This window comes from Centrocercus urophasianus, unplaced genomic scaffold, assembly GCF_019232065.1.
Source record: "Centrocercus urophasianus isolate 14NV4802_14NV808 unplaced genomic scaffold, USGS_Curo_1.0 seq_912, whole genome shotgun sequence".
In the NCBI taxonomy this organism is placed as follows: Eukaryota; Metazoa; Chordata; class Aves; order Galliformes; family Phasianidae; genus Centrocercus; species Centrocercus urophasianus.
The window spans coordinates 1,581-21,112 of NW_024885547.1; the positions used below are offsets into that span (position 1 = coordinate 1,581).

At 53.8% G+C, this 19,532-nt stretch overlaps 1 protein-coding gene across 1 annotated transcript; it reads left to right on the top strand.

Moving 5' to 3' along the window:
- The first annotated feature begins 789 nt into the window (after positions 1 to 789).
- Positions 790 to 19,495, top strand: DHX30 (DExH-box helicase 30). Its single transcript, XM_042839427.1, has 17 exons — positions 790 to 954; positions 2,213 to 2,568; positions 3,663 to 3,789; positions 4,536 to 4,685; positions 5,414 to 5,566; positions 7,229 to 8,050; positions 11,920 to 11,998; positions 12,833 to 12,937; positions 13,729 to 13,904; positions 14,171 to 14,377; positions 14,694 to 14,775; positions 15,259 to 15,452; positions 15,532 to 15,691; positions 16,457 to 16,614; positions 16,784 to 16,887; positions 16,976 to 17,115; positions 17,947 to 19,495. Exons 1-17 carry the CDS (start codon positions 805 to 807, stop codon positions 18,180 to 18,182), a joined length of 3,399 nt encoding a protein of 1,132 aa, XP_042695361.1. The 5' UTR covers positions 790 to 804; the 3' UTR covers positions 18,183 to 19,495.
- Positions 19,496 to 19,532: the final 37 nt, after the last annotated feature.

The window sequence follows — 19,532 nt, forward strand, 5'->3', positions numbered from 1 at the left end:
TCTCCTCAACATCTTTGTTTTTAAAGACAGCATCCCAGGGGATCTCAGCCAACGTTGAACAGCTTAAAGTTCACGCTCCCAAAGTTCAGGACCTGCTGCCACATCCCTCGAGATCACGAACTCGACCGGGCTGTGCTCATTGCACCCTAGGCTGCCTCCAACCTTAACGCCTTTAATTAATCATCTCATCCACACTGGTGAGCAGCAGGTCCAGCAGCGCTTCACCTCTGGTCGCTCTGTCCAACACCTGGACCAGAAGGTTATCAGGGGATTCCAGGAGCCTCCTGCACCTCTTGCAGCTCGCTGTGTGGTCTTTCCAACAGATCTCTGGGTGGTTGAAGGCCCCCATCAGAACGAGAGCTGTGAGCACGACACATCTGAAGCAAGGAAGCCTTGCCAACCGACCCCCCCTTGGTCTGGTGGCCTGTAGATTCTGCCTGCCACCAGCTGGCCTTTGTTGGTCCCATCCCTAACTTTAACCCACGGGCTCTCAAGCTGTTCCTGCCTGTTTCTCAGAGAGAGCTGCTCACAGTCTATCCACTCCTGGACATAGAGGGCAACTCCCCCACCCTTCCTACCTCACCCATCCCTTGTAAAGAGCCAGTAGCCCTCAGTGGTGGTGTTCCAGTTATGGGAGTCATCCCACCATGTTTCTGTGATAGCAACAAGGTCGTAACTTTCATCTTTGCTGCAGCAACAGGAGAGAATTCCTTGGACATACCCTCTTTGAGCCTTAGAGAAATTCAGCTACAGATCAGCAGGGCTGGGAGTGGAATGAGTTCTGGATGTGGGATGGTTTTTTAAATGGGCAGAGTTCAGCTTCTGGTGTTCTTTGCATTTCAGAAAGTCACTTTGCACATAAAGTGGCCTAAGAATGTGGAAGTAGAAGGCTATGGGACCAAGAAGATTGATGCTGAGAGACAAGCGGCAGCTGCTGCGTGCCAGCTCTTCAAGGTGAGCTTTGGTTCTTCCTCCATAACTCGATGAAACGAGCCTTTGAGCATGCAGGCCTTGCCAGTTCTGCTGATACCCCTTCTGAATTTCTCTGTCTTTGCCTCTTGACCTTCTTAGTTGGCCTGTGTGGAGTTTCCCTCTCATCCAGGAGTAGGAGCAGTGCTTCCTGCTAAGGAGCCTGGAGGAAGTGCTGCAGGTGCTCCAGCAACAGGAGAACTTGTAATTTGCTTGTAGACCAAGAAACGTGCATTTAGAAGTAACTGTTTAGTTTTCAAGCTGAGCCTTCAGATCTCAAGGATTGCAGCCTTAAAGCCAGCAGTTTCTTCAGCTGGTTTGTTGAATCCTGTGATTAGCAGAACTTGTTCCTCTGGTTGGCTGTACCTGCAGCACAGTTGGTGCTCATTCAGTTCACGTTCACTGAACATGTGGTTGTTTTAGCCCTGCTCTTCTGCACTCAGTGAAAGCACTGTTTCTGGCTGTCTTTGTAACCCTGAAAGTTTTCATAGGGAAACAGTTGCAGTATGCTGTTTGTAAATTTGGGGAATCACTGAACTCTTCTCACTTTGGAACTAGAAAGCAAACAAAGCCAAAATGAACAACAAAAAAAACCAACTAACAGCAAAAACCAGCTAACCCTGGAACTGTAGATGAAGCATGCAAAATTTTAGCTGTGTGGTTTGCCAGCTGGAGCTGAAACCAACAGGAAAACCTGGTGATGGGAGGCCTGGTGCAGTCCTAGCTATAGAAATAGGCCCAGTGCTGCTCTAAGTGAATGGTCATCAATGAGGGCAGCGTGGCACTGTTAATTGGGGCAGAGGGCATCTGAGTATGGCTTCTGAGTACAGCAGCAAAGTGAATTCTCGCTGTCCTAGGCACTCCTACAGCACAGAGTGATACAGCCTTATCTAACAGAGGTCCTCTGAGAGCTAAAGGTGGAATGGATTGTAGTGGTCTGGTAAGACCTTGACAGAAAGGTGCTGAATGCATTAAAACCTTGTAAAACACCAATAGATCCTGGCCCAGCCTTTCTAAGGAGATACAGAATTCCAGGCAACTGTGCTTTGGGGAGGGAGCTTGGTGTACGAATGTCCTTCCTTAAGCCTGGCTGGAGGAAAGCTTTGAGATTCTGGAAGTTCCCTTTCTGTGTGCTGCGAAGGAGCCGCTCCCGCCCTTCCCCCCTTCACCAGAGGTGATGCTCCCTGCTGTCACCTTTCTGCCTCCTCCCCGCTGCTCCATAACTGTCGTGTCTCTCTGGTAGGGCTGGGGTTTGCTGGGGCCCAGGAATGAGCTGTTTGACGCTGCCAAGTACCGGCTGCTGGCTGACCAGCTGGGCTGCCCCGATGAGAGGTGGTGCTCGGAGGGCAAATGGCGCTCCAAGTCCGGCCCTTCCCTCGCCGACCTGTCGACCTGCTGGCGGCGGATGGAGCCCGACGACCCCATCCAGCCCATGGAGCAGGGCAGGATGCCCAAAGCCATGAGGAGAGAAGAGCTGGAGGAAGGGGAGCTGGAGGAAGGGGAACTGGAGGAGGGAGAGCTGGAAGAAGAGGCCATCGATGTCTCCGATTATTTACCCATGGCGCATCAGGACGCTCGAACTCCTGGCAGAGATGCGAGGTGAGTCTGCTAGGTAGCTGCTGATGCAGGGCAGTAAAGTAGACAGATTTTTTTCCTTTGTGGCTGATCATAGAATCATAGAATCACCAAGGTTGGAAAAGACCTAAAAGCTCATCCAGTCCAACCATTCACCTATCCCCAATAGCTCCCACTAAACCATGTCCCTCAACACAGCATCCAGCCTTTCCTTGAACACCCCCAGGCTCGGTGACTCCACCACCTCTCTGGGCATCCATTGCAGTGCCTGACCACCCTTTCTGAAAAGTAATACTTCCTCATGTCCAGCCTGAATCTCCCCTGCCGTAGCTTGAAGCCATTCCCCCTGCTCCTATCACTGATGACACGAGAGAAGAGGCTGACCTCCAGCTCACTACATCCTCCCTTCAGGAAGCTATAGAGAGCAATGAGGTCTCCCCTGAGCTCCTCTTCTCCAGGCTGAACATTCCCAGCTCCTTCAGCCTCTCCTCATCAGCCCTGTGTTCCAGACCCCTCAAGGGACCCCCTGCATGTGGGCCCAGCACTGACTGTGGTGCCGTTTTGTATGTGAGAGTGAGGCAGCCTGACCTTGTGCCTGATGGTTTTCACAATGGAAAGCCCAAGTGCCATCTTTGGTGTCCTGGGCCTAAAGAGATTTCTATTTCCAGAAGCAGTGCAGGTAGGAATCCTTTTCCAATCCCCTAAATGTTGGGGGCAATGCTAAGTCTGCTCCTTTTCATCACTGTGCTTGCTTGACTTTATGAGCAGAAATCTTACATTTCAAGTAGTCAACAGGAGAAAAATCAATAGGGTCCTGGTGGTGGTGGTGGTTGTTTTGAGGAATGCTGTTGGATGCAGAAATAAGTTAACCCTGCCTTGTTGGTTTTTTTTTTGTTTGTTTTAATCAGTTAAAAGCTATTTATTCAGTCTGGTTCGTAATACTGCTGTAATGTTTTAATTGCTGCCCAGGGTGATTGTTCTGTAATTGACAGATTTTAGTAGTAAGAGCAGCCTGATCAGGTGACTGAGGTTACCTGTACTCAGCAGCAGCCCTGAGGTGAGCTGGGGTCTGAAGATAGAGTGGATGTTTGTGTATCAAACTGTTCTCTTCCATCCAGCCGAGGAGGGGGTTCCATTGAAATGACAGATGACAACACTGCCATCCGTGCTCTGACGCAGTTCCCGCTTCCCAAAAACCTCCTGGCCCAAGTGATTCAGATTGCAACCTCTTCCTCCACAGTCAAGGTAAGGTGCTGTTTGCTCCCTGCCCTGGGACCTGCAGTGAGGAAGCTCCGAGGCTCCAGTTGGAATCTCTTTGGATGCTTCTTGGGGCAGCTGGATGTTGGGGGGAGAAAGGAGGTTAATTAGGCTGACAAAAATCAGCCCGAAGAGTGGGAGAAATCTTGGTGGGAGTGAAGGAAATGAAGCACCAGGAATGCTGTTACTTGAGGTCCAGGCAATAGAGGAGCTGTTGTTTGCACGAAGGAGTCTGTTTTCTAAGATAAGTTGGCATTTCCTCTAATGTCTGCACCAAATACAAGTCTGTGTTACTCAGAACTGTGTCATTTCTGCGCTGGTGGAATCTTTCCTCGCTTCGGTTCTTGCCAGTATCCAGCAGTTCTGCTGCTTGGTGTGTGTCACCCACCTCCTTTCCAGACCCCACGTGCTTAGCTGTGCTCCATCCCATGTGCTGTCAGACACGTTCTTCTCCACACAGCTGTCTGCTTTCACTTTTGCCTCCACTTATGGGCTTGAGGTGGAATTTATGCTGATAGAATGGCTGGGTTGCAGAAGCCCACAATGCTCATCCAGTTTCAACCCCTTGCTGTGTGCAGCACACCAGGCTGCCCAGAGCCACATCCAGCCTGGCCTTGAGCGCCTCCAGGGATGGGGCATCTGGAATTCTGTGCAATAAACACTGCTTAGAAGTGTTAGGGTGTCTTTTAAAGTCAGCCTGTGTCGGGCTCTCACCCCTCTCTCCCACCCTTCAGGAATACATGCAGTTCCGTACAGTTGGCACCAAGACCAAGATCTGCAAGCTGACGCTGCGCTGGCCCTGTCCCATGACTTTTGCAGCCAAGGGCCGTCGTAAGGTGGAGGCAGAAAACAAAGCAGCAGCCTTGGCCTGTCAGAAGCTGAAGGTAAGCACATACGGCTCCCTCCTGTCACACAGAGATGCTCCTTGCACCTGACTCTCCGTATTTGAGCCTGATGTGATGGCGTGTGAAACTTCCTTACCTCTGATTTCATAAACCAGTAAACCTATATTTCCAAACCTCAATTGGCAATCAATCCCAGTTGCTGTTGTACCCCTCTGGTATCAAACCTGTGATGACCCTTTAAGGCTGTTTTGAGCTCTCAACAAAGTGACAGGTGGGGATTGCTCTCGAAGTGTTGTTCTCTTGGACACCTCGGTTTCTGCTGGGACAGACTGCCTTCCTGTTCTCATAGATGAGCTCATCTGGCAACATGGCTGCGTTAGGTTTCTCTGTGGACTCTAAAGCTGTCAGAGGAAGTCCAGGAAAACAGCATAAGGCTTGGTACTGAGCTGTCCCAGCGTACCAGGACTGCAGCAGGAGAGTTAATAGCCCATGCTAGCAGGGTTTTGTCACAATCGGCTGTGGCTGTGGTTTCTTTGACAGGTCTGAGACCCTGTGAGCACCATGCTGAAGGAGTGAAGCCTTTTGCTTCCACCTGTCCATTTCTGCAATAGGAACATGTCCTGTTCCTTGCACTGGTAAAAGCAGGACACGAAGGGTTGTGGCTGCAGGGTGGGCAGTCAGCCCATCAGAACCTGCTGGACCCCTCTCTGTTGTCGTGACGTGCAGCCATCTCGTCTGATGTTCTTCTTTGCTTTTGTCCTTCTCAGAGCCTTGGCCTGGTGGACAAGAACAACAACCCACTCAGCCACGCTATGTATAACATGACTTCCCTCCGGGAGCTTGGTGAGAACCAGAGGAAGCCGTGCCACATCAAAGTCCCTGAAGCAACCCTGCGTAAGATTGAGAACTATCTGAATCATGTAAGGCTCAGAACCGCCTTTGGTTGATCACCTTTAACTTCAGAAATTGTACACTGGCTGGGAACTCTGTGTCGTGGTGCTGGGGGAGTTTATGGCTCAGTGTTTTGCCACAGAACTGATCAGTCTTTGTTGAGCCTTGGAGAAAGGAGACCCTTTATGTGCAGCGGGCCTTCTCTGGGTTCTTTGTTACAAGCAGATCTTGCTTCCCTAAAACTGGTTCTGCTTTGTTCCTTTGCAAGGCCAACTGCTGGTAAATTTGCAGATCTCCTTTGGCAGTGTCTCTTCTAGCATGTGCAGTGTAGTGGTGGGTGCAGGTCCCCCAGCACCTGCCTGTGCTCACCCAGGAGATCCCTCTCTCTGGTGGGAGGCTGGTAGGAGCTGAAGCAGTGTTCCCTGGGGACAGGATGGGGTTCCCTGGGAGCATTCATCGTCAAAGCAGGAGTTAGTGCTGAGGTTAGCTGAGGATGAGTGTGGCACAGGTATAAAGTCTGCAGCTAATTGAAGTCATTGGAAATAGTGCCCATGTTTGGAAGGTGACCGGTGGTCGCTGTGCCACGCTGATGCACTTTGGAGCTGCACAATGTGGATCTCTGGGATGCTTACAGTTTTTGCAGATACCATAAATGAAGCAGTGGTGAGAATGTTGGGAAGCCAAGCCTGTGCCTAAGGCAGCAGCTGTTTCTCAGTGAGCTGTTCTGAGTGGCTGAATCAAGGGTTGGAAAAGTTAGAAAAACAGCAACATCTTGTGAGTGCTTGGTCTGCCTCCATGTGTACGTGCCACAAGCTGTCACAGTGCATGCAAGGCTTGCTTTTGTGACTCTGAAGAAGCCTGAATCCAGAACTACTGATCTGCAGCTGGACCTTTAATCCTCTGAACACCTGGGTCTATGGTTTGGTTTGTGTTCCTGTCAATTCCACTGTTGCTCCTTTTTAGTTATTTCTGTGGGATGTTTGGCTTTTTTTTTTTTGTTTTTAATTTAACCAGGACTGAATATTTCTGGCCTAGCTAAGCACTTAAATTTTGTGCAAGTTACCTGTCTGGACTTCCTGAGCGTGAGGAGAGTGGTGGGACAACTTGATGGTATCAAACGTTTGGTTTCTGGGGTGGATGCATCGCTTGCATACAGTGTAGACACTGAGTTGGAGAGTGTAAGGTACAGATCTGTGCCTGTCAGTTTCACATTGGTGTTAGTGTTTCTGTCAGGACAGATCATAGAATCACAGAACAGCCTGGGTTGCAAAGGAGCACGATGCTCATCCAGCTCCAACCCCTGCTGTGTGCAGGTCGCCAACCAGCAGCCCAGGCTGCCCAGAGCCACATCCAGCTTGGCCTTGAATGCCTCGAAGGCATCCACAGCCTCCTTGGGCAACCTGTGCCAGTGCCTCACCACCCTCTGGGGGAAAAACTTCCTCCTAATATCTAACCTGGACTTTAGGAGACACAATAAGGAAATTGCAGGGAGCTGCTCAAGTTGCAGTCTGAGTTGAGGTCATTTAAAGTGAGAATTAGGAGGCTGAGTTACGCAGTCTAAAGAGATTTGAATGCAGCTTTTTGGTCACTGCAAAACCCCTCTGACCGAGTCCCTTTTGGGCACTTACTTCTCCTTTCCTTCTGATGACTGTCCCCAATCTGTCCCTCACAACTTGTTCCATCTCTCCCAGTACCCGGTGGACATCAGGGAGTCCAGGCCCCGGATTGCTGATGACATGATGAACCTGAGCAAGGAGTCGGGCGCCATCAGCGACGCCATCACGGGGAAGACGTACATCCCTATGCTGGAAGCGGAGGAAGTGCGCCTCAGTCAGAACCTGCTGGCCCTCTGGAAGAGGAGGGGATCCTCGTGGCAGGAGAGCCACCCGCTGCCCGTGGACCCTCACAAGGACACCATCCTCTCAGCCATCGAGCAGAACCCCGTGGTGGTGATAGCGGGAGACACGGGCTGCGGGAAAACCACGAGGATCCCTCAGCTCCTGCTGGAACATTACATCCTGGAGGGACGCGGCGCCCGCTGCAACGTCGTCATCACGCAGCCCAGGAGGATCAGCGCCATCTCAGTGGCCCAGCGCGTGGCGCAGGAGTTGGGTCCCAACATGAGGAAGAACGTGGGCTACCAGGTGCGGCTGGAGAGCAAACCCCCGGCCCGGGGAGGAGCCCTGCTCTTCTGCACCGTGGGCATCCTGCTGCGGAAGCTGCAGGGAAACCCCAGTCTGGAGGGCGTCAGCCACGTCGTGGTCGACGAGGTCCACGAACGAGACGTCAACACGGATTTCCTGCTCATCCTGCTCAAAGGCATCCAGAAGCTCAACCCCGACCTGCGCCTGGTCCTGATGAGCGCCACGGGAGACAATCAGCGCTTCTCGCATTACTTTGGGGATTGCCCTGTGGTCAAGGTGCCCGGTTTCATGTACCCAGTGAAGGAGTACTACCTGGAGGAGATCCTGGCCAAGCTGGGTAGGCACCGACACCGGCACTACGAGATAAAGGTGGGTATGTGTGCATGTGTGCAGCGCGGCCTTGAAGCTCTTCCCCCTGCACGAGGGGCTTTGGCATATCAGCAGGGGGAGAGTTTGGGCCTGGAACTGGTCCCTCCTTCCTGTTGTTCATGAGCAGTGTTCGCTTAGCTTTCGTTCCAAGTCAGCACTCACGAGCTAAATTCAGCTTAGCAGTATCCCTTGTGTTCTAGTTAAGTTATGGGTGAAGGCAGCTTCATGTTGGGGTTTAAGTTGCTTTTTTTCCCCTCTTCGGCATGAGGTGTGTGTGTGTCTGAGTAAGCTACCAGCTCCGTGTGCTTGTGCGTATGCAGCATGAGAGTCTGGTGCAGGATCCAGATGGCTGTGCCTTGGAGCAGTTGTGTTAGCAGGCACTCGTCGTCCTGCAGCACTCGGTTCCTTCATGGCTGCTTTGTGCAACTGCTCTGACTGCTCCACGTTGTTCTTTGGAGAGTGCCTCCAGGGCTGTGCTGCGGGTAACCTCGCTTCAGTGGCACGACGTGGAACCACAGAGTGCTTGAGATTGGAAGAATCCTTCATTGCAGGTTCATCTAGGCCAGCCCCCCTGCTCAGAGCATGGTCAGCCCAAGCCCGCTGCTCAGGAGGAGCTTTTCAGCATCTCCAAGGGTAGATACTTTGCAGCTTCTCCAGTGTTCAATCTCTCCCTGAGTAAAGATGGATTTTTCCTGTGCTTAAATAGAATTTTCTGCATTTTATTTGTGCCCGTTGCCTCTTGCCCTGTCAGTGGGCACTGCCAAGAAGAGCCTGGCTCCCTCTTCTTCGTTATAAAATATTGGATATTCCCATTGAATAATTATACAGGTTAAGCTGCCTCTACTCCAGGCTCTCTGTCTTTCCTCACAGCAGGCATGTTCCAGACCTTCATCATCTCATGGCCCTTCTCTGGACTCTCTTTGGTGGCTCTGCTTCATGTGGGAGCCAGACCTGGCTGCCGTGTGCTCACCTGAGGAGCAGGATCACCTCTGCCAACCTGCTGGCAGTGTTTGGTGCAGCCTGGGGAGCTGGAGCTTGTTCTGCCTTGTGTTCAGTTTGGTGTCCATCAGGATTCTAAGCTTTCCAGCTGGCCGGCCCTCAGCCTGTCCAGGAGTTTGCTCCTGAGGCTGCAGACTTTGGCTTTCTTCTTTCTGAACCACACGAGGTTTCTGTCAGCCTGTGGAAGTTCCTGTCTGTGTCTGAGCAACCATCTGGTGTATCAGCCACATCTCCTAGCTTTGTATCATCAGCAGACTTGCTGAGAGTGTCCCGTTGCTTTCAGGGCCACCTTCCTGTTTCTGCTGTGGCTGGGATTTTTACCCTGCTCCTTTTAGGCTGGCCTGACACACTTGTTCCAAATTACTGAGACATAAAAGCTGCTGTTCTGTGCCTGGTGGATTTGAAGGCCTGGGGTATGCATGGCATAGTTCTGTCCCATGAAATTTCCTTTAAGTGTTGCTACTTATGAGGTGCTACTCAGTAGAGGTTCCCAAGTGTCAGCTAGCTTTCAAGCCTGGAGAACAGGAAAGAGAGTGCATAATAATCACAGCACAGCAGAGGAAGCTGGCAGTGCTGTGACTGGAGCAAGTGCCAGATGGAGCAGAGCAGGCTCCTGAGCTTCCTGCTCCTGGGGAGGCCATCCAGCTACAGGCACTTGCTCTCTCCAGAAGATGTTTTGGGAATCTGTGCACCTTTCTGCTGGATCACTGCTTATTGCTCCACATGTGTCCTCCTGGGACCACAGAGTGTCCAGAATTGGAGGAGCCCATATTGATTGTTCAGTCCAAATCCTGTCTCCATGCTGGGCAACCTAAGAGTTGAACTGTAGATGTGAGAGTGTTGTCCAAATGCTTTTTGAGCACCCAGCAACCTGGGGGCTGTGACCACTTCCCTGGGCAGCCTGTCCCAGTGCCTGACCATCTCTTCAGTGAAGAATTCTTCTTTAGTATCTGTCCTGGTCCTTGCCTGACGCAGCTGGGAGCCATTCCCTTTCATTCTGCCACCAACGATCAGCACTTGCTCTGCTCCCCACCTTGAGGAAGCTGCAGACAGCAGTGAGGTCATCCCTCAAGCTCTCAGTGGAGCAGACCAAGTGTCTTCAGCTGCTCCTCATAAACTGTGCCCTCTAACCCTTTCACTCTTTGTTGCCTTGCTTTGCACACATCCTGGTATTTTACATCCTTCATATTGTGGATCCCAAAGTACTGCACGCAGTTCTTGAGGTGAGGCCACAGCAGTGCTGAGTGCAGTGTGACCACTGTCACTGACCTCATCAAGTGAGCTTACCTGTGCTTGCTGCCCCCCAGGACGCTCCTGCCCCTGACTCCTTTCTTGTCTGGCTGCTCAGGCAAGTTGCTGACTCCTATTGAGCTTGCTGTGAAGCAGAGCCCCTCGATCCCTTCTGAGGGGCTGCCACTTGTCCCCAGGCTCTGTGTACATCCAGGATGACTGCATCCCTGCTGCAGAATTGGTTGTTTGCTCTTAGTTAATTTCACGTGCTTGGTGATTGCCCAGCACTCTATCAGGCTGCTCTGCAAGGCCTCTTTACCCTTAAGGGAATCAGTGGCTCTTCCCAGTTCAGTATCATCCAGAAATGTATTCAGTGCACTCAACTCTTGTGTCCAGGTCTTTGAGTGAAGTACTGAAGAGAACTGGCCCTAAAATGAAGCCCTGCAGAGCCTGGCTGCTGATGTTGCAGTGTGCCCTAGAAGCCTTTGAGCCTGGCCCATCACTGCTCTGTGTCTGGCTGTGTGCTGGACCCTTTGTCTACAGGGATACTGTGAGATTATCAAAAGCTTTGCCAGAAACCTCATAGCCCATAGCTGGTGGGTGAAAAGAAGGGAGTGGAACCTTGTCATAATAGACTGTAAAGCTAGTAAGGCACGACTGGTCTGCTGTGAACCCATGTTGGTTCTGACTGATGGCATCTTGCAAGTGTTTCTTCACTAACTCCTAGAACAGCCTTCAGAAGTTTTCAGGTACTGATTACCACCATCATCTTTCTTGCCCTTTTTAAAGATCAGAGTAATGTGAGCAAGCTTCCAGTTGACCAGGATTGACCAAATTCCTAAGACTGGCAGCAGGTAACAGAGAGGCCTTTCAGGACCCTGGGATGAATCCCATTGGAGTCCATAGGCTAATTGCATTCAGTTGCAGCAGTAAATCAAGTCAGCTGGGAGCTTATCACTCCTAGGTTGTGGTGCTCCAACCCAGGGTTGATGTTAAGGTGGAGGTGAAGAAGCCATTAAATGTCTGCTTTATCTTATCCCTGTTTGGAGATGGCTAACTTTATCAAGTAAAAATCAACACAACAAAAGAATGCACCACTTCTTTCTAACTATCCATCACAACATGCCAGCTTCAGTTCTGAGCTTTGGCCATGTGAATTTCTCCCTGTGAAGGCAGAGGGCACCTCTGTAGTCCTTCTGTATATCCTGACCTTGCTTCCAAGCCCGCACGCTTTGCTTTTCTGCCTGAGTTCCAGGAGGAGTTCCCCCTTCAGCAGGCTGCCTTCTGCCTGCTTGCTTGGCTTCCAGCACGCTGGAATTGCCTGTTCCCACACTCTGAAGAGATGGCTTTTCAAATCCCACCACCGGTGGGGGCCCCCTTCCCATTCCTGACCAGTTCCTCGAGCAGCCTGCTCTCCTACAGCCCATGGCAGTGGCTCTGCTGCCTGTCTTCTCCACATCACCCAAGATTTTCAGCTCAGCCATTGCATGATCACTGTGGTTGAGGCAGCCACCACTCATCACTTCACCCGTGAAACCTTCTCTATTTACAAACAGCAGAGCTGGGATGGCACTCTTCCTGTCAGCTCCCTTAGTACCTGTATCAAAACGTTACCTTGCTGTGCTTACTGTTTTATCCAGCAATCAGATGATGAATGTGTCCTTGATCTTGATCTGATCACCGACCTTGTACTCCAGATTGACGCCCATGGAGAACCAGGTAGGTTCTGTTTTGCCCCCTTCCCTTTTACTCTTCCTGGGGGGAAAATAGAAGTGGTATCTGCAGAGCCCAGACCCCTGGCAGAGAAAACACTGCCAGAGCACCCTGCATTCCTGCTGCAGTGAGTGGTGGCAGGCAGTGTGATGTGACCTCACTCTGAGTCTCTGCCTGAGCCAACATCTGAGTCCTCCACATCTCAGCCAGAGGAAGTGAACAGTGCTCACAGCAGTCCCTCAGATTTATTTCTGGAGTCCAGAAGGGTCTCTGGGGGCTGGGTTGGGTGCTGATCCTGCACTGGTGCCTCAGTCATTGTGTCCCAAGGTCCAGCAGTTGCTGGGCTGAAGTGCTGGACTCATTTGTGCACCAGCCTGTGCTGCACTGTTTGGTTACATTCCTGTACTGCAGAACCATCCCCACTGGGTGCCATTCCCTAGGAGGTGATGGGGTTGTGAAGAAGGCAATATTCTACGATTACTTCTAAGGGCTTTCAATGTTTTAAGGCTGATAGAAGATATTCACTCCCAGAATGCAGCTAGCCTTGTTCCTTTCTGGTTTTCAGCTCTGTCCTGATGAGTTCACAGAATTGGATGCAGCAGGTGCTGGGATGGGCTGCCCTCAAAGGCTGTGCCTGTCCCTTGTTCAGAAGTACGATGGCAGTTCCTTTAGTCATCAGCTGGCAGTGGGCATCACAGCCCTTGGCCCTGCTGTGCAGGTTTCTTGGACCGAGGGGAAATTAAGGGCACGTTCTGTCTGTGCAGCAGCAGCAGTTTCTGTGTCCCCAGCTGGGGAGGATGCTTGCATTCCCACGCCACGTGTTCTTGCTCTGTTTTACAGGTGGGATCCTCTGCTTCCTGCCCGGGTGGCAGGAAATCAAAGGGGTGCAGCAGCGCCTGCTGGAGATGCTGGGCTCTCAGAACAGCCGGTACCTCGTTCTGCCAGGTGAGATGGGCCAGGCTTCTCCCCAGCAGCCAGGAGAGGGGCAGCTGACTGCACGAACCCCTCCAGCAGCTGCATGTAGATACAGAGCGAGTCTGTGTGCTCTGATGTATGAGGAGTGCATGTAAAGCACAAATAACTGCTAGCAGAGGCTGGCCAAACCTGTGTGAGATCAGGTGAGCTGCCTTCCTGTCTGCCTCCAGCAGTGCAGAGTTAGGTGAGGAGGAGACCGATGCATTCTGTGTCACTGGAGCCTTGATAGAAGAGCTCTTCGGGACTGTTTTGTGGGATGTCTGTTGCTCACCTTCTACTTATGAATGTCATGTTTTAGGTTTCCCTCCTGGGATACAGAACAAGTCAGTATTTCCTTGCAAAGCTTGAAAGATTTTTGTTCTGTTTTGGATTTCTTGCTTTCACAGTCTTCTGCATTCAGTATCAGACAGGTCAGAGGGGTGCATCTCTGAACAGCTCAGTTGCTGATTAATGCAGGTGCTCTGACAGAGCTGCACGTTCCTGTGCTTCCCTGCCCTTTGTGCAGTTGCTGGAAATCTCTCTGTCACTGATTTGTGGTATGGAAAACAGGATATAAAAATGTTAAGGGCTCTTGTCAGCATGTGTTTCTGATGGAGTGAAACCAGGCAGCAGTGGGGCTATCCATCTCCTGCCTCAGACCTTTTGAAAAGGGGAAGCTGAAGGACTGGGGAAGGGATGGGATGATGTTCTGGTGGTGCCAGTCACCTCGTCCTCGTGCAGCAAAGCAGCTCAGCAGGGCTGACTCTGCTTTTCCCTGCCAGTGCACTCCAACATCCCCATGATGGACCAACAGAACATCTTCCAGCGGCCTCCACCTGGCGTCAGGAAGATCGTCCTGGCCACCAACATCGCTGAGACCTCCATCACCATCAATGACATCGTCCACGTGGTGGACAGTGGCACGCACAAGGAGGAGCGCTATGACCTGAAGACCAAGGTACCAGGGCCGAGGGGAGCGCTGAGCTTTGCAGGCAGATGGCATCCTGATGGCACCCGTGTGCTGAGTGCCTCAGGCCTCTGCGCCGCTGCTCGCTGGGGAGCGGCAGTGCCGGGATGCAGGAGGACGGCGGGGCTTCCCCTGCCCTTCAGCAGGACGGTCGGTGGGTTGTGAGGAGTTCCTGGGTCTGCAGACCGGATGGAAGGCTGTGGCTGTGCAGGGCAGAGAGCTGCGGGAGCATTCATATCTGATCCTTCTTCTTCCAGGTGTCTTGCCTGGAAACAGTCTGGGTGTCCAAATCGAACGTGGTGCAGCGGCGAGGGCGCGCCGGCCGCTGCCAGTCGGGGTTTGCCTATCACCTCTTCCCTCGCAGCCGCCTGGACAAGATGCCAACGTACCAGGTGCCAGAGATCCTGCGCACCCCGCTGGAGAACCTGGTGGTTCAGGCCAAGATCCACATGCCAGAGAAAACAGTAAGCAGCCAATTGAAGCGGGATGCGGCGTGCCGGGGGCCCGCTCCAGAGATGAGCTCTTGCCTCAATCCAGTGCTGATGGCTCTAGTTCTTGCTTCCCCAAATGCACTGCTATCCAGAGAAGACCAGAAAATACAGAGATTATTTTGATGAGTGTGTCTAGAGCTAGACTCTGTGCGTGAGTGGAGAGGACTGTGCTTATGTCCCTGTAGGGGAAACGAGGGGAACTCATGGCCCTGGGGCAGAACAGTGGGCTCATGGAGGCTTTTCCATGTGCTGGGAAACATGCCTTTTGTTTTCCCTCTGTGTATTGCAGGCAGTTGAATTTCTCTCCAAGGCTCTGGACAGCCCTGACATCAAAGCTGTGGATGAAGCAGTGATTTTGCTGCAGGAAATCGGTGAGCTAATGCAATGTCCTGGTGTGGGTGTGATGGGAACGTGTTTGCTGTCTGAATGTGGGAAGTGAGAGCTGGCACAGGATCCTGTGGGATAGACTGGGCAGGATTGTCCCCAGATAAGGATGGCAACTGCGCACATTGTGGTGCTGGTTCATTTCCTGCACTGCTTTGCTCAAGGAGAGGGGAGATCTTTACTCAGAAGTTGGTGAGGCGCCCCAAGCTGTGGTGCCCGCCCTTGGAGAGGTGCCTGAGGCTGTGACTGGGCCCTGGGCCCATGGCAGGGGTTGGACCTGGGGGGCTTTCGGGGTCCTTTCCAACCCCAACCGTTCTGAGATTCCACGGCCCCCGTGCTGCGTGCTTTATCAGCTTACACCAAATAATCCAAGCACTGAGATCCTCCTGGCAGATCCCCAAAGCAGCTGGCTGCCACTTGTCTCCTGCTTGGAGCTGCTGCTGACGCCCTCGCGTGCGGCTCTGTTGCAGGGGTGCTGGACCAGCGAGAAGCCCTCACCACGCTGGGCAAACGCCTTGCCCAGATCTCCACAGACCCTCGGCTGGCAAAGGCCATCGTCCTGGCATCCATCTACCGCTGCCTCCACCCTCTGCTCGTCATCGTTTCCTGCCTCACCCGGGACCCCTTCAGCAGCAGCCTGCAGAACCGTGCGGAGGTGGACAAGGTGAGGAGACCTCCAGGAGGAGGGTGGGAGCGGGCAGGAGAGGGGCTGTCGCCTGGCTGACCTTGCGTCCCTCTGCCAGGCCAAGGCCGTTCTGAGCAGGGAAAGTGGGAGCGATCACCTCGCCTTTGTCAGAGCTGTGGCGGGCTGGGAGGAGGTGCTGAGACGCAGAGACAGCCGTGCCAGGGATAACTACCTGCAGGACTACTACCTGTATGGCCCCAGCCTTCGCTTCATCAACGGTGAGTCCCACGCACCTGCTTCTGCATCCTGTCCCCTGAAGAGGCTGAAGCACTGCTCCTGTTTAATACCTCAGTGCTGTGCTGGGCCCCGCGCTGTCAGAAAGACGTGGGGGGCCAGGAGCGTGTCCAGAGAGGGGCAGCAGAGCTGGAGGGGTCTGGAGCCATGGTGCTACACGGAGTGGCTGAGGGAAGTGGGATGGGGCAGTCTGGAGCAGAGGAGGCTTAGGGGAGGCCTCGCTGCTCCCCACAGCTCCTGAAAGGTTGGGGTGAGGTGGGTTTGGCCTCTGCTCCTAGAAGCAATAGTATGAGAGGTGATGGCCTCAAGTTCCAACAGGGGGAGGTTCAGGTTGGATATTAGGAACAACTCCTACTCCCTAGGAGAGTGGTTGGATGCTGGCATGGCTGCCCAGGCAATGTGGGGGGTTACCAGCCCTGGGGGTGACCAGAACTGTGGAAATGTGGCACTCAGGACTGTGGGCAGTGGGCAGGGTGGGCTTGGGCTTGTGGGTCTCAGAGGGTTTTTCCATCCTGAATGATTCAATGAAAAGCAGAGCGCAGAAATGGGATTGGCCTGCAGGTGAATCCTGGCTTTGGAATTCAGGAGTGCAGAGGCAGCCCCGGCTGCAGGAGGCCACAGGCAGGAAAGTCTGTTCTGGTGCCAAGGCAGAGCCTCCAAGCTGAGCTGGAGCTGGAGCTGCCCTGCTGGGGTCGTTTCGTTGCTGGTGGGAGAGCAGAGGGTTCAGCAGTGCCGTCTGTTCCCCGCAGGCCTTGTCAAGCAGTTCTCAGAGAACCTCTACGAAGCCTTCCTGGTGTCCTCGCCATCTGACTGCACCATGCCTTCATCTGTGTGTAACCAGTACAGTGAAGAGGAGGAACTGGTCAAGGGAGTCCTCATGGCCGGGCTCTACCCCAACCTCATCCAGGTACAGCTCCCCACTCTGCACTCGCTGCTGGGCGTCTGGATCCTCCTCTGAGGAGCGGGGCTGTGCTGCTCGGTTCTTGTAGGTTGGCTGGGAGCCGCCCAGGTGGGATCTTGTGCAGGACAAAGCTGCTCTGTGGGCAGAGCCTGAGGTGTTGTTCTTCTCCTTCCAGGTGAGACAAGGCAAGGTGACCCGCCAAGGGAAGTTCAAGCCCAACAGCTACGCGTACCGGACAAAGGCGGGCACCGTTCTGCTTCACAAGTCAACCATCAACAGGTGAGCGAGCCACGCGTGTGAACGCACCGGCCCAGAGCCTCGGGGCTCTGCTGCGTCCGGCGATGGCTGACAGGGCTCCCCTGTGCAGGGAGGCCTCCAAGCTGTACAGTCGCTGGCTGACCTATTTCATGGCGGTGAAGTCCAACGGAGGGGTGTTTGTGCGGGACTCCTCCCAGGTCCACCCGCTGGCTGTGCTGCTCATGACTGACACGGACATCCACGTCCGAGGTGAGTGTGAAGGGCCTGGGGTGAGCCCTGGGGGAGGGATTTGCTGGGCTGGGCTTCAGGGGGGAGGAGCAGGGTCTGTCCTCTGCTCGGCTCTTGTGAGGCCCTGTCTGCAGCACTGCCTCCAGGCCTGGGGCCCCCAGCACAAGAAAGGCACAGAGCTCTTGGAGCGGGTCCAGAGGAGGCACTGAGGTGCTCAGAGGGCTGGAGCAGCTCTGCTGTGAGGAGAGGTTGAGGGAACTGGGCTTGTTGAGCTTGGAGAAGAGAAGGCTGCAGGGAGACCTCATGGTGACCTTCAGTGCTTGAAGGGAGCGGATAAACAGGAGGGGAACGGCTGTGTGTGAGGGTGGGTGGTGATGGGACAAGGGGAATGGTTTTAAAGTGAGACAGGGGAGGTTTGGGTTGGATATGAGGAGGAAGTTTTTGAGCCAGAGGGCGGTGAGGCACTGGCACAGGTTGCCCAAGGAGGCTGTGGATGCCCCATCCCTGCAGGCATTCAAGGCCAGGCTGGATGTGGCTCTGGGCAGCCTGGGCTGCTGGTTGGCGACCTGCACACAGCAGGGGTTGGAGCTGGATGAGCATCGTGCTGCTTTGCAACCCAGGCCGTTCTGTGATTCCTGCTGTGTGCTGCTTTAGCCCCTGCACTTTGGATGCTGCTGCTGTTGGGCTCCAGCCCGGTGGTGCAGGCAGCCTGGAGCTCTGCTCTGTGCCCAGGGTTGGCTTGGCCCAGCCGAGGCCCTGCGAGCCGTGCAGTGCCTGTGGTGCCCCTGGCAGAGGCAGAGCAGCAGCTCCCCGCCATTCTGGCTCCTCACCCGCTCTCTTCTCCCCACCAAGACGACGGCTGGCGAGCGACCGTCTCCCTGACGGACAGCGACCTCCTGGTGCTGGAGGGCGACTCCTACACCATCCGCCTGCTGCGCGACTTCCGCGTCTCGCTCTCCAAGATGGTGGAGACGTGTCTGTGCTACGAGATGGCGGCCATCCCCGGCGACCTGCACCACCAGCACAGCCAGCTGCTCGACATCCTGGTGGATCTGCTCAAAGGCCCTCCCGGCAGCTTCGGCGCCTGAGGCGGAGCCGGAGGATTTTGTGGGGACTTGTAATTTGTATAAAGATGTTCACAAATGTTTATTTAAATAAAAGTTCTATTTATCCCTTGTGAAGTCATCTCTCTCCATCCTAGAAGATTAATGTTGTCTGATCTCCTGCTGTCGGCTCCGTGCATGGTCACCAGGAGGAACAACCAGCGCAGCACCGCCCGCCCGGACCACAAGCGCCGATGGAAGCCGATGGGCGCCGCGCACCCTGAACTGGACCACGAGGCTGCGGCTGCGCCGTCCTCTGCCCATCCCCACAGGGCCGGGAGGGAGCAGCGCTGGGCAGAGCTGAGCTTCTCCAGCTCTGGAATGCGGATCTCAGCCTTCGGATGCAGCAGCAGCAGCAGCAGCACAGCTCCATGGCTCCCAGCCCGGCACAGGGGAGAAAGACGCGGCGGTGATGCTCGGCACGGGATCGGTGACGCCTGGGATCCGCGGTGCCTTGGCACCCTGTGAGACGTGACTCGTTGTTCCCGCCCTGCCTGTACTTTTTGTCTCTTGCGTTGTTCTTATGATTTTTGTATGATTTCTCGTCCTCCCCGCGCCCAGGAGCTCGGATCCCTGGCCTTGTGCACCGCAGGACCCCGCTGTCGCTGTCACTGTGCCTGCGAGCGCGGCTCCTGCAGGCGCCCAGGAGCACAGGCACAGAGCCTTTGTTTTGTACGAGCGGGGACCACGTTTGTGCAGGAGGAGGACTGGGGCGGCACTGCAGTGAAGGAGCTCTGGAGTTCGGTCCCTGTCGGTGCCACCTACCTCACAGGGCTGTTGTGAGGCTTCGTTCCGTTCGTCCCCTGTGGGCCGCTGGGCTGCGGGCAGTGCAGGGGGGTTCTGAGGGCCCACGTTTTGTTTTTATTCACCATTTCTTACGCTCTTTGTACCTGAAGTCAGCGCCGGGGCCCCTTTTTGTTCTGCACTGCGATTTCGTTTCCTCCTCACGGCCTTTTAGGAGCGGAGCTGCAGCCCTGGCCGTGCGAACTGATGGGCGGCGATGGGCGCAGCGTGCGGAACTCATTCATTTCACTTGCTTGAGGTTGTCACTCTGAGTTGAGCAGTGTTTGTTTCTTTCAGCCTGTATGAGGGGCAGGATGGGTTTGGGGGTTTTTTTTGGTTTTTTTTTGTTTTGTTTTTTTTCTTCCCTTCCAGCAGGTTTAAAAACAAAAAAAGACTAAGCTATTGTCTAAATGGTTCAGAACTAGTGTGATATTGGGATACTTCAGTGGCTGTTATGTGATACTGGATCTTTTTACAACATAGATTAAAGACAATAAAAAGGGATAGAGTAGTAACAGCCTCTGTCCTCGTCCTTCTGTTCAATGGGAGCGG